The sequence below is a fragment of the Leptosomus discolor genome, chromosome 2, assembly GCF_034619465.1.
Source record: "Leptosomus discolor isolate bLepDis1 chromosome 2, bLepDis1.hap2, whole genome shotgun sequence".
Taxonomy (NCBI): Eukaryota; Metazoa; Chordata; class Aves; order Leptosomiformes; family Leptosomidae; genus Leptosomus; species Leptosomus discolor.
In genome coordinates, this window is record NC_141392.1 from 64,020,694 (window position 1) to 64,037,102 (window position 16,409).

General features: G+C 38.8%; 1 protein-coding gene across 1 annotated transcript in view; it reads left to right on the plus strand.

Annotated features, from left to right (window-relative positions):
• Nucleotides 1–16,409, plus strand: part of AHI1 (Abelson helper integration site 1) — a 99,471-nt gene that overhangs the window by 40,304 nt on the left and 42,758 nt on the right. The window contains exon 18 of the mRNA XM_086460441.1: nt 5,407–5,524. Coding sequence (XP_086316567.1) covers nt 5,407–5,524 — 118 coding nt within the window. The remainder of the gene's footprint in view (nt 1–5,406; nt 5,525–16,409) is intronic.

Genomic DNA, 16,409 nt, shown 5'->3' on the forward strand with positions numbered 1-16,409 from the left:
TTCGGAGTAGAAATAATAAGCTATGATCAGCTGTGACAGAAGATTTTGTTCCACTGCTGACCTTATTCAGCATTGTATTTCTCTCTGGCTTATGTGTTATGTAAAAGGTGTATCAAACAAAAGAAATGAATTGCAATAATTTTTTAGCATAAAACTATATCCATCATAATAATTTTATCAGAGGGTAATATAAGTTCTTTAACATGTGTGGATTTTACTGATTGGTCCTTTAATTTTATTACCAGTTTTACTATCTTAGTTTTCTTGCAATAAACATTTGTACAGTGTTAAGGAAAAGTTACTCACTGTTTTCTGCTTGCTGAACAAAGTACACGGGGACATCTGAGTAAATTATTTAAATTTTAGAGCAGAGAAAGCTGGATTCACTCATGCTGTTAAAAAAAAGCAAATTATATCTCCTCCTGCCAGCTGGCTTATTGTCACCAAGGTGTGGAGAAAGCGGCTTTTATTAAGAACTTTTTATGACAGCAAATACCGTGAATGTGCACTGAGACAATTTAATTACATTGTTGACAACTTTTTTTATTAATGGTTATTGGGCTGCGATAGTTTCTTGCAACATGTCAGGTGCAGAAAGGAACACTGATCATGGCTTAGTGTTGATCATTGATCATATTCCTCATGACAGAGGAATAGATTTGTGTATGTATTTGACAAGATGAGTCAGAAGAATTTCTGATGTCTATTTTCCTTAGTAGGAAGAGAAATAAAATCATAGGACAAGTATCTTTTCAGTGTGTTTTGTACGTGACACACGTTACATCCATTTTTCATTTGCACCAAAAAAAAAAAAAAGACATTTTTTAAAATTTGACTGCTAAAGTAATGGATTTTTATTTTTATTTTCCTGGTCATATGATCTTTGATGGCAAGAATCATAACCAGCCACAGAAGAGGTCACAGTTTACATAGTAATCTGCTTGGCCTTTATTAAGCAAGATAAATGTACTTTTTAATGTTATTGGTGATGACATTGGCCAGTTCTGCTAAAATGTGTATATTCAGGCATGTTCTTAAGCTGAAATGCTGGTTTTGTGCAATCCAGGAGAGGTCATAGTCTCTGTGCTTCGTGGCTGAGTGAGTCTACACAGCCTGTGTATAACTGAGCCTGTATTTGACTGAGCCTGTATTTGACTGTTTTGTGTCTTGTACAAATAATTTGGTTTTCCTTGTGGCTAAAAGAAAGAAGCTTACTATTCCAATTGTTTATAGTAATCTTAATTTCTTCTTAACGTTTTTTTTAAGGAAAAAAAAAGAAAAAAGGGGAAGAAAGCTTTTGTGGTAAGCCTGCAATTGAAATGACGGAACTCTCTGGCAGACTTTAGGAATTGAATATATATAATTACTGTGTGATGAGGCGTATCATCTGTAGACAACGCCTATATTTAAACTGTACAATCGAGCACCTTGTAGCTTCAATTTTCATATGTGTGCCCTGATCACTTCTGGGCTTCTATGGGGAAAAATAACGGAGCACCCAAGCTATGAGGGAACTATATTGCCAGGTAGGCAGGTTCCTGATCTGGATAATCAGAGTAAGAGGCCTGTAGGGAGCATCAGGGGAACACACTTGCTTCAGACAAGCAAAGTAACTATGTTTTGGTTTTGCCTATGTGCAATGGGGTGACATCTTATCTTAGCTGTCTTTGGTTTTCCCATTTAGTCTAGAAGTTAAGAGAAGAATGGATTAGTTTCTAAGTGATTGAGGACACCTATCACAATAGAATCCCAAGCTTCATTGGAGTCTTCCTTGTGCTACTGTCGTAGAAATTATTGCATTTTTGTATACTTGATTCAAACTTATATTGCAAATTTAAAAGCGGTGTACTGTACTCCCGCTTTAGTCATTATACTATGTATTTGCTTCTAGCATTGAGAAAAATAGCAGAATTTATGTTTTGTTTTTATTTCAAATTCGATTGTCACCTTTTAAATTCTGCAGAATCGTGGTTTAATAATGTTTTTAAACTGTCTTTTAAAACAGTGACCTAGAGGCCTAAAGTTTCAAAAGGGAAGCCTAAAACTAACAGAATAAGGTAATTTAGAGCTGGCTAGCTTGGTATGACTTGCAAGTGTGTATGGAAATGTCAATTAGGTTGGTTGCAAAGGTCATAAAATTGAATTCTCAGGAAAAAAGAGAAATTGTTATTGTCAGCTTGTCAAGTCTTGCAGTATTCTGTTTTTTAGCTCGTGCAATTCACTTTTAACATGAAAACTAGTTCCACTGAAAATGTATATTTGCGTAATTTGCATACAGTTTCCCTAAAACAAAAAAGAAAATGCAAATCAGTTTTGTTTAAACTTGGCAAAAATTATGTAGGTATCCTTTTTTACTAGAAAAACTACATGAATGTTATAATCCTTCGTTTTACTCAATTCAGGGTAGTAGTAAACCGTGTCTTTGATAAAGCTGTGGTTTGTGCATGAAGCAAGCGGAGCCTGTTGTGAAAAATAAGTAGATTGATGGTTGGGTATCTTAGCCAACTTTACTCGTTGTTGTAAAGGTATTTAGCAATGACTTTCCACAGAATGCATTTCAAAAAAAATGATTGCTTCACTGTAGGTAGTTATGTAGGTTAGTTCTGTACAGAACCTACTGCTCTGTAGGTAGTTTAATGTCTGCCTGTTGTAGGAGAATTAATTTTTTTTCATAGAACAGTGTATTTCACCTGGAAACAGTTCTGCTGAATCATTAGTCCTCACTTACAAGCTGAGTGCTTCCTTCTTCTGCTATAATGTTGTGGGGTTTTTTCCTCTTTGAGCCTTTTAGAGATTTAAATAATACTTAGGAGCTAGTGGTAGAAAGGTCATTAAAACTCTGATTTTGTGTTTATTTTGGATGAACAGTCTTTTATAACTCACTTGTGCTGAGCTTCACTGCCATTAAGGGGAGGAATGAATCACTCTTGTAAGACTGCTTAAATTTAAAACTTTCTTTTTAATATCTCTTACAAAAAAATTTTTTGTCTTGTTTTTAAGGACTTGGAGAGGAAGTAAGACTTGTAATATAGAACTTATTTTGCATTTTATAAAGGCCAATTTTCTTAAATCTTCAGGAGTGCACATTCAATCTTCTAATGTACGTGTCTATTGCATTTGATTTCAAAGCATGCTATTTGGCATGCATCATGAGAGTTTTTGGGTAATACAGCAGGAAAATAGAGAAGTGAATTAAATGCTGTACAGGAATAGTTTACATTCAGAATTCCATGTCTCCTATATAATTGATTCAAGCATCACATTCAAGACAAGTTTCTTCTGACATTTTTTTCCCTTCAGACTGAACCAGGGAAGTGTCTGTTAAGGGCTAGTTTTGAATACTTTGCTGTGTTTAGTTTGATTCCCAAAGGCTGATATGTTCAACCTGTCTTCGTGTGCTGGTAGTGTCTGAAACCAGCTTTTTGATAGCAAATTTGAAAGACAATTACCTGAGAATATTTGACTGGAGAACATACATTTGTATTACTGATGGTGTACTGTGCACTGAGCAAGAAGTTCATGTGGGGGGAGATCTCATTTGTCTTACTGCAGAAAGGCTATTCCTAGATCTAACAGTGGATAAAAGAAGATGAAATGCTGGGAAGCTGAGCTTGACACATTTGCAGAACAGATTATTTTTCTGTGTTTGGGTAAACACATAAGCTAATGCTTTCCACCATATATCTGTGAATCAGTGAAAACTTTATATTCATGAAACTTAGTCACTTGCATATGTAAATGTAAGAAAAGCAGATTGATTTTGTTGTTCAGAAAAACAGACCTCTCCATTCTGCTTACATTTCACAACTACTATTTACTAACATTATGTTAAATTTGTGCACTACACTGCAGTAAAATCTATTTGGTTTAATGTTTTTTTTAATCATGTTCAGTGGTTGATCTTATTTTTTTGATCTTTTCTTTCTGGTCGGTTTTGGAGTATAGTCATTACAGTTGCATGCAGTTGCCGAGAGACTACTCAACTAGTAAAAGACAGATTTTATTAGAAATTTCTTTCAGTAAAATTAAATCGGTAATGCTACACAAAGATCAGATACGTTAAGATGAAGTTCTAGTGCAGTAATACAGAGGAGATAATAGCAGATATCCTCTATGGCTCAGTCAAATTACTCAGCACATATTTTTGGTGCTATATTACCTGCATCCCAGTACACCTGCCAATGCCTAAAATTCTGCATTATTGAAATCTGTTGACTTGTTTAGTATTTATTAAATGACAGAAATAGTAGTCATATAAATTATATCACTTCTGTAAATAAGCCACTGATTCACTTCATTTTAGCTGTCTCCTTTCTTTAAACAGAATTTACAAGCCAGTAGATTGAAAATTTGCAAAATGTCATCGTTCTGTTGCAGCCCACAACTAAAGTTTAAGGGTCTGATCTAGAGTTTACCGAGGCCGAAGGAAGTGCTCCATTGAGCATGGGCCTTTAGTTGGATTAAGTGACCATATGCATTTATTCTAGATTGTGAAATAGGCTTGATTTTTGAAAGGGTCAGCAATTATGTTGTCTTACGTAAATAACTCAAAATCTAGCATATGAATCTATTTTGTTTGAAGAAAGTTAAAAATATCTTGTTTAAGGCAAGTTTTCCCTCTCCTTTGCCTGTATTATCAAGGCAGGCAGTGAAAATAAGTTTAACAAAAAGTAAAATTCTCAACTGGATCACGTAAAAAAACGAAGATTGTCATAATGTAATTTTACATAGGCTGTATTGGATAATATGTCAAGAGTGAAGTTTGGGAGAGGTCTTTGCTTCGTGATAGCTGCATGTGTATCAAGAAACTCTATAGCAAACCAAATTTTAAGTACATTATCTTTCTTGCTATGGGGGTTAGGACTGCAGATGGTTTTTGTGTAGCTTACATAAAGGAAATGTCTGCTGTTTTGGTCTAAGTGTACTTCATTGTTGTGCAGAAATCAGTTTTGTGTTAGGACTGGTTTAAGATTTTTTTTTTATCTCATTCTCTTATTGAGTAATTTCTCAGTAGTTGTAGTGTAGTTTGAGTACTCAAAAATGAGAAGTTGTTTTACTTTTATAAGTTCATAACCATATATAAATGTCACTATTTTTATGCACAAAGATGCAATGAGATGCCGATTCTAACAGTTCTGTTGCATTGTCTGTGCTGAGAGTTTGTGTCCGTATGTAAACATGCAATTCAGTTTATAGCTGTGTCAATTTTTCAAATCTATCTCCAATTATTCTTTTAAAAAAAATCACTGACATTGTTATATATCATTGATTTAAGTGTCTTTTTTTTTTTTTTCCTGAAATTTAATAGTTATCTACAGTAAGCAAATATTTCTCTTCTTAGCTGTTGCATCAGTAAGTAACCCAGGAAATTACAGTTCACTTTCTGATTTGTCTTTCCTATTACAGGCAAGCTCAAATCTCTTGCTTCCTGCGCCATCATCGCTGTCACCACACTCCAGGCTAACACTAACAGGCACTCTGAGCACTCCACTGAATCCTCTGTGTTCTTTCACTACTAAAAGTGGTAAGTTTCTTTCTTTATTTCTTCACTCGCTGTAGGGAATGTATAATAACTTCTATGAGGATTTTTTTCTGCCTTCGTGAATTTTGCTGCTCTTTCAGAGAGTGTCCTGGTTGTTATATGTGATATTGTTTATAAAGTGCAGTGTGATACAGTCCAATACTGACATGTGTTCCCTTGTAATGCTTTTTTTCTTTAAGCTGCACATTTATTTATTAGTGCTGTAAGTTCCTAGAACAGTATGAGATTGACAGCTTTTCTTAATTTAATATTTTAATAATATTTTAACACTTAGTAAAGTGTCTTAAACACAGACACTGAAAAACAATAAAATCATTTTAAAACCATATATACGGATATAACAAAGCAGTAATAAGGAAAGCAATTTACTTAAAAACCATAGCTCTCAGTAGTCTGTTTGCAGTTGTGTTTAATCTATTTTTTAGGGGTTTGTTTCTAAAGACATTTTGTATTCAAAGATTTAGAGAAAAAGGTAAGCAATTGAATGATGCATTTTTGTGATACTTACTTGGCTAATAATATCTGTTGCATATATTTAATAATAAAATTGATAATTTCATGCCATATCTTTTTTGGGCACCTGTAAAACAAGACAGAAAATTGGAACCTTATTTTCAAAGTGTTTTGTTTTGTAAACTTGAGGAGAGTAAAAAGAAGTCCAGGGGGAGGGTGGAATATATAATGAACTAAAAACAGGTAATAGAGGTTTAAAGTGTAGATAGTAAAGATAGGAATAGTCTCTAATTATATAGAATTATGTCTTAAAGGCAGACAATTTTCTTCACAAATCAAGTTATGATTACTTTTTCTGAGTGGCAGGGGAAGGGATCCTTAGCATGGACTTAAAGATTGACCACTAGTCTCAGAATCGCTCTTAGTCACTAATTCACAATGCAAATGGCTGTACACCAATTAACTTCTGTATTTCCATTTTCTACCTTAACAAAAGACCTTAGGACTGTAATAATATTCATCTATCGCACAACAAATGCTCATTGTTTCCAGAGTGTCTAAATCTTACAGAAATAGTAGAATACTATGCTGTCTTACATATTGTGAATATTTAAAATAAGTGGACTAACCCTTTGAAGAACATTAACATATACTTTAATTGTTTTAAATGACTATACCTAATACTGTTCAAACCAATGCATTTTATTGTCTTGAATTTTACTTACTATGTTGATGGAGACTTAAATGGGGTTCTTAAATAGCATGAACACAGATATATGTTGTAGCTGTTCATGTGCGTTCCCAATGTAGTTGTTTCAAAAACTGACTAGTAATTCAAGATGGTCCACAGGTACAGGGTATTATTTATGCAAGGGAGGTGTAGTAAAAAAGAGGTAAATTTTAATGATCTTTCAACAGTCAGTGAAAGCAAAGACAAAGTGAAGATTTTTGGGGGAAAAAGACCATAAAAATGCTGATGTATCACAGTTGAAATAGATTTTCTTGTAAGAAAATCTTTTAAAATCCCAAATTACTTCTCTATTATTTTTGAGGCCTCCAAGTTGTTCTACTGTGATATGAATTGTTTTCAGTGAAACATATGAGAAAGATTTACTCATCTATTTCATCTTTCCCTACTGGTTATAAAGTGTGAAGACAGGTGCTTGTGTTCATAGCTCCTAACTACCAATTTAATTTTGCTTTTGAATAATAGAAAATCTGTGCTTAAACAGATCTGTTTATTTATGGATTGTGTTGGAAACACAAAACTTTTTTTTTTTCTGTATTGGTTTCTTGTACACAATATATATGCTTTTCTGTACTTATGTGATTGGGGTGTTGCATTGTTAACAACTGCCTGTAATACAGAGACCCTTCATTTTTGTCCAGCAGATGGTTACGTATTGCTGAGGGTTGTGTTAGCAGTTACTCAGTCTTCTCATTCTCACACTTCCCTGTCACCTTTTTCTCTGTATTTAGTGCCTCTTGAAGCAATATGCAGAATTCCCATTACAGTGAAGTCCCTACAGGCAGTATGCGTAAAGCTCTGTTAGCAATCTTGTTAACCATGTAACTGGTGTTATGGGCATGCTCTATTAACTTGGTAAGGTTGTAGCTGATGTCTTGTAAATGTGGACAGTGTAGTAGCCTGAATACATGCAGCAATTTCTTCTTTTAACCAGACAATTTAATTATCTAGATCTTGCATTAGGAAGTGTAGGAACAGTGGAAAAATGGGGTATCCACCTTTGTGATTTATGGGCAGTAGCCATAATACTGCAGTTCTTTCCTGACTTTTAAATCTTTTTGTATCCAGAAATATTTGCAGAAATAGCTGTAAGTGATTTTGTAATACGTCAAATAAAAGTATTATTCACTACTATGCCTTTTAAACATGCCTGTTCATTTTAGCAGATGAGTTCTGTATAGTTTCAAACATAGTAAGTTTTGGGTTTTCTTCACATGCATACTTTCACATGTATATAGGCTTTCATGAAGCCACAGTCTTTGTTCTGCTATTTACCTTCCTCACTTCCCTTAAGATCAGTTAACTCATGGTCACTGAGGCAGGACTGCCTTTGTCTCCAACCAGTTCTGCCTTATTCATTATTAGCATGCTCAAGGGTGCAGCCCCCTTAGCCAGCCTGTCCGGCACCTGCATCAAAAAGTTGTCCCCAGTGCACTCCAGAAGTCTGAATTGCTTTTAGCCTGTGTTTTTGTCTCTCAAGCAGATACTGAGGTGGTTAAAAACCTCCATAAGTCAGGGCCTGTGACTGTGAGACTACTTGCTCTGTTTAAAGTAGGCTTTATCCACTTCCTCTTCTTGCTCCAGCAGTCTGTAGCAGGTGCCCCACACAATGTCCATATTTTTGACCTGTCTTCCAATTCTGATCCATATGCTCTTGACAAACCTGTCACCTACTCTGTACCTCTGTGCATTTGAGCCTCTCCTCCCTTCCCTACAGCACTCTCCATTCTTATCTTCCCTTTCAGACCTTCCTAAAGTGCCTGTGTCCACGGGCTCTGACAACACTACAGTTAAACAGTAAGAAACATAACTATATTGGCTTAGGCAGTTGTACTCTTCGTTGGGTTAGAAACTGGATGGATGGCCAAGCCCAGAGAGTTGTGGTAAATGGAGTTATATCCAGTTGGCGACCAGTCACAAGCAGTGTTCCCTCAGGGCTCAGTTTGGGGGCCGGTCTTGTTTAATATCTTTATCAGTGACCTGGATGAGGGGATTTGGTACAACCTCAGTAAGTCTGCAGATGACATGAAATTAAGTGGTAGTGTTGATCTGCTCGAGGGCAGGAAGGCTCTGCAGAGGGACCTGGACAGGCTGGATCGATGGGCTGAGGCCAATGCTATGAGGTTCAACAAGGCCAAGTGCCGGGTCCTGCACTTGGGTCACAACAGCCCCATGCAGCGCTACAGGCTTGGGGATGAGTGGTTGGAGAGCTGCCCGGTGGAAAAGGACCTGGGGGTGCTGGTCGACAGGCGGCTGAACACGAGCCAACAGTGTGCCCAGGTGGCCAAGAAGGCCAACAGCATCCTGGCCCGTATCAGAAATAGTGTGGCCAGCAGGAGCAGGGAGGTGATTGTGCCCCTGTACTCGGCACTGGTGAGGCTGCACCTTGAATACTCTGTGCAGTTTTTGTCACCACAGTACAGGAAGGACATTGAGGTGCTGGAGTGTGTCCAGAGAAGGGCAACGAAGCTGGTGAAGGGTCTGGAGAACAGGTCTTATGAGGAGCGGCTGAGGGAACTAGGATTGTTTAGCCTGGTGAAGAGGAGGCTGAGAGGAGACCTTATGGCTCTCTACAACTACCTAAAAGAAGGTTGTAGTGAGGTGGGGGTTGGTCTCTTCTCCCAAGTAACTGATGACAGGACAAGAGGCAATGGCCTCAAGCTGCGCCAGGGGAGATTTAGATTGGATATTAGGAAGAATTTCATTGCTGAAAGAGTGGTTAGACATTGAAACAGGCTGTCCAGGGAGGTAGTGGAGTTACCATCCCTGGAGGTGTTCAAGAGACATATAGATGGGGTGCTTAGGGACATGGTTTAGTGGTGGGCTTGGTAGTGTTAGGATAATGATTGAACCTGATGATCTTAAAGGTCTTTTCCAACCAAAATGATTCTATGAGTCTATAAATATTTTAAGTGAAGGAAAAAATCATAAAACACTGAAAATATGGTTCAATGCTATTTATCAATCTAATATAGCTTTTTCCTTCAGCAACACTATTTTGTGAAAGCAAACGAGTTACTTGGAAACTACTGTCATTGGTACGATCTTGAATATTTTATAGTGTGATAGTAAAGATGCCTCTTCTTATTTCAGTCTTCCCTCTGTTCGATAATGTTTGAGTCTTATGCTGAGTACCCCTTTCTGGTTATTTAATTAGTTTTTTAAAAAGGGGAACTGTTATCTTATGAAACGACTCCATATAGAGTGAACAATCTGCTAGTGATTGGTTTTCTGGATGGTCAGCTGCTGTAACTTCCATTTGTAAACTAATGTTAGATCCTTCCTTGTCTCCTTAAAGAGTTTGTTCTGTTATGGTGGGGTTTTTTTATCCCTGATCTTAAGTTTTACAATGCTTTCATACCCTAACTTACTTTGTCCTAAATCAAATAATATGCTGTTTAATCATCAAATAGGCACCTTCAGCACCTTTCTCAAGCACAGGATATTCTTTATGTGAGATGAGTAAAGACAAGATCACAGTATCATTGAGGTGGAAAGGCACCTCTGGAGGACATGTAGCCCAACCTTCCTGCTGAAAGCGGGTTCATCTAGAGCAGAGTGCTCAAGACCAAGACCATGTGCAGTTGGGTTTTGAGTATCTCTAAGGATGGAAACTTCAAAGCATCTCTGGACAAGCTGTTAAAATGTTTGACCATTCCAACAGTAAAGGGTTTTTTCTTACGTTTAAATGTTATTTTGTGTATTTCAGTCTGCATTGCTGTATGGGATTGTTGCTTCCAGAATGCAGGACATGGCATTTCACTTTGCTGAACTTTGTGAGGTTCTTGCTGGTCCATTTCTGGAGCCTGTCAGGGTCCCCTCAACGTCTCTCTGGTGTTACCAGCTACTTCTCCTTTTTATCATCTGCAGACTTGCTAGGGGTGCATTCAGTCCCATCATCCAGGTCATTAATGGAAATGTTAAACAGTGTGGGTCCCAGTATCAACTGCTGGGGTGCACCAGTAGTGACTGGTCTCCAGTTAGATTTTATGTGAGTGGTTACAAACCTCTGATCCCTGCAACTCAGCCAGTTTTCAGTCTGCTGCACTGTCTACTTGGTCCATACCTGTCAAAGTATTCAGGAATGCAACAAGGAAGGCTAAGGCGCACTTGTAATTACATTTGTCTAAGGATGTCAAAGACAACAAGAAGGGCTTCTTCAAATACATCGGTAGCAAAAGGAAGACCAGGGAGAATGTGGGCCTGCTGCTGAATGAGGTGGGTGCCCTAGTGACAGAGGATAAGAGAAGGCAGTTACTGAACATCTTCTTTGCCTCAGTCTTTACTACTAAGGCTGGTCCTCAGGAATCCGAGGCCCTGGAGGTAGGGGAGGAAGTCTGGAGAAAGACAGACTGCCCCTTCATCGAGGAGGATAGGGTTAGGAATCTTCTAGGCAAACTAGACACCCACAAATCCATGGGCCCTGATGGGATGCACCCATGAGTGCTGACAGAGCTGGCAGATGCTGTTGCGAAGCTGCTCTCCCTCATCTTTGAAAGGTCATGGAGGACAAGAGAGGTGCTTGAGGACTGGAGGAAAGCCAATGTCAGTCTTCGGAAAGGGCAGGAAGGAGTATCTGGGAAGCTACAGGCCAGTCAGCCTTACCTCCATCCCTGGAAAGGTGATGGAACAGCTCATTCTGACTGTTATCTCTAAGCATGTGGAGAAAAAGAAGATTATCAGGAGTAGTCAGCATAGATTCACAAAGGGGAAATTATATTTGTCCAACCTGATAGCCTTCTGTGATGGCATGACTGGCTGGGAAGATGAGGGGAGGGCAGTGGATGTTATGTGTCTTGACTTCAGCAAGGCTTTTGACACTGTCTCCCACCACATCCTCATAGGTAAGCTTAGAAAGTGTGGGTATAGATAAATGGACAGTGAGGTGGACTGAGAACTGGCTGAAGGACAGAGCTCAGAGGGTTGTGATCAGTGGTGCTGAGTCCAGCTGGAGGCTAGTGGTGTTTGCCAGGGGTCAGCACTAGGTCCAGTCTTACTCAATACATTCATCAACGACCTGGACGAAGGGACAGAGTGCACCCTCAGCAAGTTTGCTGATGACACAAAACTGGGAGGAGTTGCTGACACACCAGAAGGCTGTGCTGCCATTCAGTGAGACCTGGACAGGCTGGAGAGCTGGGCGGGGAGGAACCAGATGAGGTTCAATAAGGGCAAGTGTAGGGTCCTGCACCTGGGAAGGAATAACCCCACACACCAGTACAGGCTGGTGGTTGACCTGCTGGAGAGCAGCTCTGCGGAGAAGGACCTGGGAGTCCTGGTGGACAGGAAGTTAACCATGAGCCAGCCATGTGTCCTTGTAGCCAAGGAGGCCAAAGGTATCCTGGGGTACATTAAGAAGAGTGTGGCCAGCAGGTCGAGGGAGGTTATTCTCCCTGTCTACTCTGCCCTGATGAGGCCACATCTGGAGTCCCGTGTTCAGCTCTGGGCTCCCCAGTCCAAGAGGGACAGGGAATTACTGGAAAGAGTCCAGAAGAGGGCTACGAAGATGACTGGGGAACTGGAACAAGCACAAACTGGAGTAGGGGAAGTTCCACCTGAACATGAGGCAAAACTTCTTCACTCTGAGGGTGACAGAGCACTGGAACAGGCTGCCCAGGGAGGTTGTGGAGTCTCTTTCTCTGGAGATACTCAAAACCAGCCTGGATGCAGTCCTGTGCAACCTGCTCTAGGTGGTCCTGCTTTAGCAGGGCGGTTGGACTAGATGATCTCCAGAGGTCACTTCCAACCCCAACCATTCTGTGATTTATCAGTTTGTTGATAAGAATGTTACAGGACACAGTGTTGAAAGCCTTGCTAAGTTCAAGGCTAACAACATCCACTGCTTTCCCCTTAATGCTACAGAGTGCTGTTGTCACGGAGGCACCCACACAACAAGCAGAACAGTCACTCGAACAGACCCGAGCAAACCGCAAGTGCAGATGCCAGGCAGAGGCACTCGCAAAACAGACAGAGCAACTACTCCAAAAATGGGGATTTATTCCAACTAAAGTTAGATAACACTCTGTTGAAAGTTAAGGTTTGTATGTCAGTCAGAATATATTACTACAGAGCTGTCTTAAGAATTCCTAAATTACTCAAACAGGCTCGTTAGGAGAACAATCCCAAATGTGCACTTGTTCACCCAGGAAAGGGGGAAAATCTCTCCCTCAAGGGTATGGTACCCAGAGGCTATAATCACTTACCCAGAAGGGCAAGGGCTCACTCTAGGATATGTCCAGCAGAAAGCCCTCACCCAAGATGGGGGGTGAGGCACTCAACCCCAGGGGGTTTCCTCAGGCGCGTCCTGACCGAAGGGGAGAGTCCCCGACTGCAGAGGCAGACGCGCTGCTCCAAGGGGGACCGACTCAGATCGGCTCTGTGGTGGGGACCCGTTTATACCCAAGTCAAGCCTGGCCTGTGGTCATTTTTAATTAAGTTGGCGCCAGCAGAAGCCGGGTGTTTTGTCTGGTCTCCTGAAAGACCTGCTCATTATCGGGTCTTTAGCGAGCCCTGGTCGTTTTTAGGTCTGGGCAGGGGTGGGTGCACGTGCCACAGCTGTGCAAGAGATATATTTAAAGTTTTGTCAAGAGTATGGTTTGAATTACTAGAGATAAGTAATGAATTTTGACAAATAGTAGTTAATGAAGTAGGTACCACAAAGCAGAACAAGACACGGAACATGTTACTTACGCATTATGTGTAAAGTACTATATTAGAGAAATTTCTTAAAATCTAGCAAATAAGGAAATGTCTGTTGTGTGCCTTCCTCTCACAAAAATTGTGTTAAATTTGAGAGGAAGGCACGGAACTTAGGCTTTCTTACTGTCCATCCTGATAGCCTGTCAGTTGGAATTTTTCATTGAGTGTGTAACTCATTTTGCCATATCAGGATTTTGTGTGTGTGTGCCTCAGTAAAGCTGCAGCTGTGCTAATAGCTGTTTCAGTTGTTTGAAAAGTTTGCTAGATGTGTGTCTTTAGACAAAGTCATCCCCTTGTAAGTTTTTACCTTTGTAATTTGGTTTCATGAAGTCTTATGTCTGGTCCTATTTTTCACTCTACTCAAATTTCTCCATGTTGTGTATATAGCAGATTACTTTATTCTCACTTGGTTATTGTTTAGTACACTTCAGGGAATCTATCCCTAAAAGTATCTAATGTTTAAGCTTGCTGAACTACTTTTCTTCTTTATTTTCTTTTTTCTTTTTTTGATAATAAGAAAATTTGTCTACGACCTGTCTTTGATAGTCAGAATTGAGGTTTTACCTTCCTTGTGTATAGCTCTGCTTATGCTCATGCTTCAGTGCTAATTTTATCATGCCCATCCTGTAGTACTACTCTGCAGCACTGAACTATAGCATTATTCAGGAGTTTGTCTTAGACATTCCTATCTTTTCTGTGTCATGTTCTCATCTATGTATCTTCTTTCAGGATAACCCATTTCCTAGTCGTTATTTTTTAAACAAATAAGGAAGTAGCAAAAGCTCCAGCTATCAATTACCCATTCTCTGAGAGACATTAAAATCCCCTCTGATTTTGTTTGCCTTCGCTCCTTAAGATTGTGAGCACTTTCTTATACTCTCAGACACTGTTTTACAGATCTGTGGCATGCCATGAGAGAAATGGCCCGCACTTTTAGGCTTTATCCTACAGTCACTCTTCAGTAACTCCCACTGTGTTCAGGGCACGTTTTCTAGAATAAGTTTTAGGTTTCAAGTAATTGTAATTAGCAGTGACCCTAATTATTAACTACGTGGGAGACTGAAGCTTGTCTATAAATACTGCACAGATCTTTCCACTACAATTTTGACTTCAGTAAAACCAGTTAATTAAATTTGCTTTTAAAAATTAATTACGTACGTGCTAGAAACGTGATGGTTCTTGTATCTTTAAAAAAAAAAAATCTCAAAACCAAAAAACACAACGCTTTGGCAGGGTTGAGAACAATTAGAAATTTTCTCTCCATTAACACAACTGACAGTCAAAGGTGTTTTCCACCTATATAAAGTGAAAGCTTCAAAGCACTCTTTCTCGCTCCCTGAAGATATTAACAAAACTGACTTTGCATTTAAGTCCTCTGTTATATTTGATAGACTATTTAAAACTTCTTTTTTCTCAAGCAAACAGTGAAATATGTTTCTACATCAAAGATACCAAAAATACTTATGCATCAACTAAACGCTCTTAAAACACTGTTTTGATTCTTTTTTTTTTTTTTTTTTTTTAGAAGCAGGAAAAGGAGAAGGTGCCTCAACTAGAAAAATTCATATTTTTGCAGACATACTGCAAAAAAAAAAAATCCATCCTCATATGTATGTTGGTATCATTGATTACTTTTTTTCTGTATTTCATGCTTTCTCCCCAACAGTATAACATCTATCTTCAGTCCTGGAGGACTCTAATATTTTTGTTTATTCCTTTTGGGGGTATGTATCTTGATTCTGACATAATTTTGTGCCATGCAAGGAAGAATGTGTATAGAAAGCTGGTTCAGTGAGGCCTTATTCTTTTAATCTCTTATTAAGAAAAAGTTAGGGGAAGAAAGACTCATGCAAACTATCATTGAAAATGTATCAAAGGAACAATTGAATTCAGTTTTACTATTAGAATAACTTTTGAGAATAGACAGTAGTAAAAAATCCTGAAGAGACTGAAGATCTTTTAAAAGATATGACAGTATACGTTAATCGAAGGTTGCATGTATGTGTACTGTATAGTCCAAGCATAACATGAAATACAATATTTGTAGTGTATCTCCGGCTATGTTTGGACACAGATTGGTGGCATTTCCAAAGAGGACTGGAAGAACGGATTGACAGAAGATGACTAAGAGAAAGCACGCAGTACAGCCAGCAGCATTGCCGGCTTTCCCACACTACTGTGCTAGTTAGGTAATGCTGACCTAGGGGACCATTTTTGTTTAGTAGGAGCGCCAGTTGGAGAAGTCCTTTCACTGGCGTCCAATCCATGCAGGTGAATTCAATGGCACACAGATCACTGAATACATACTTTTTTTTTTTTTTCTGATCCTGTCATGTTACTGTAAATACTGTATTTTATAAAATTCTAAAGTAGCAGTGAAACCTCATTCATTTTTTAAGAGAAATAGCTTGAGTGTGTGTAAAAAAACTTCTTGTGGAGAGTATGAACATGAGAAGAGAACTCTCAATTTTGTCTTGAAAGAATCTGGGTATATCAGTTCCCTGTTAAACTACAGTGTGTGTTGCCTCATTAGCTCACCTAACAGCTTCATTTAGATTTGCTGTGATGAGGAAAGCAATTAAGCCTGCAGGGCTGCACAGATCAGAGCTATGGAAATGGTGTAGCAATTTGCCATGATGTCTAAGTCACTTTGAGATATTTCTTTTTAGCCCCACATCATCTTAAAATTGGGGCAGGAGCATATGGTGGTGTAGAGTACCAAATAGATACCTAAAAGAAGTTCGGTACCCACACTGTTAGTTGAAAGTGGTTTGAGTGTAATACAAGCTGCTAGGAGGAATAGGTGATAATGGAAACTAATTTTGCTTACTTTTATGTATGAGAATGCTTACAGAAGGGAAGTAGGTAATGTTTAATAATTTCACAGAGACAGTCTCTCAATTTCACTAGTATCAGTGAGGCTGCTGGGCTTTTTTTTTGTGGTATTAAGAAAATAATGAAGTGACA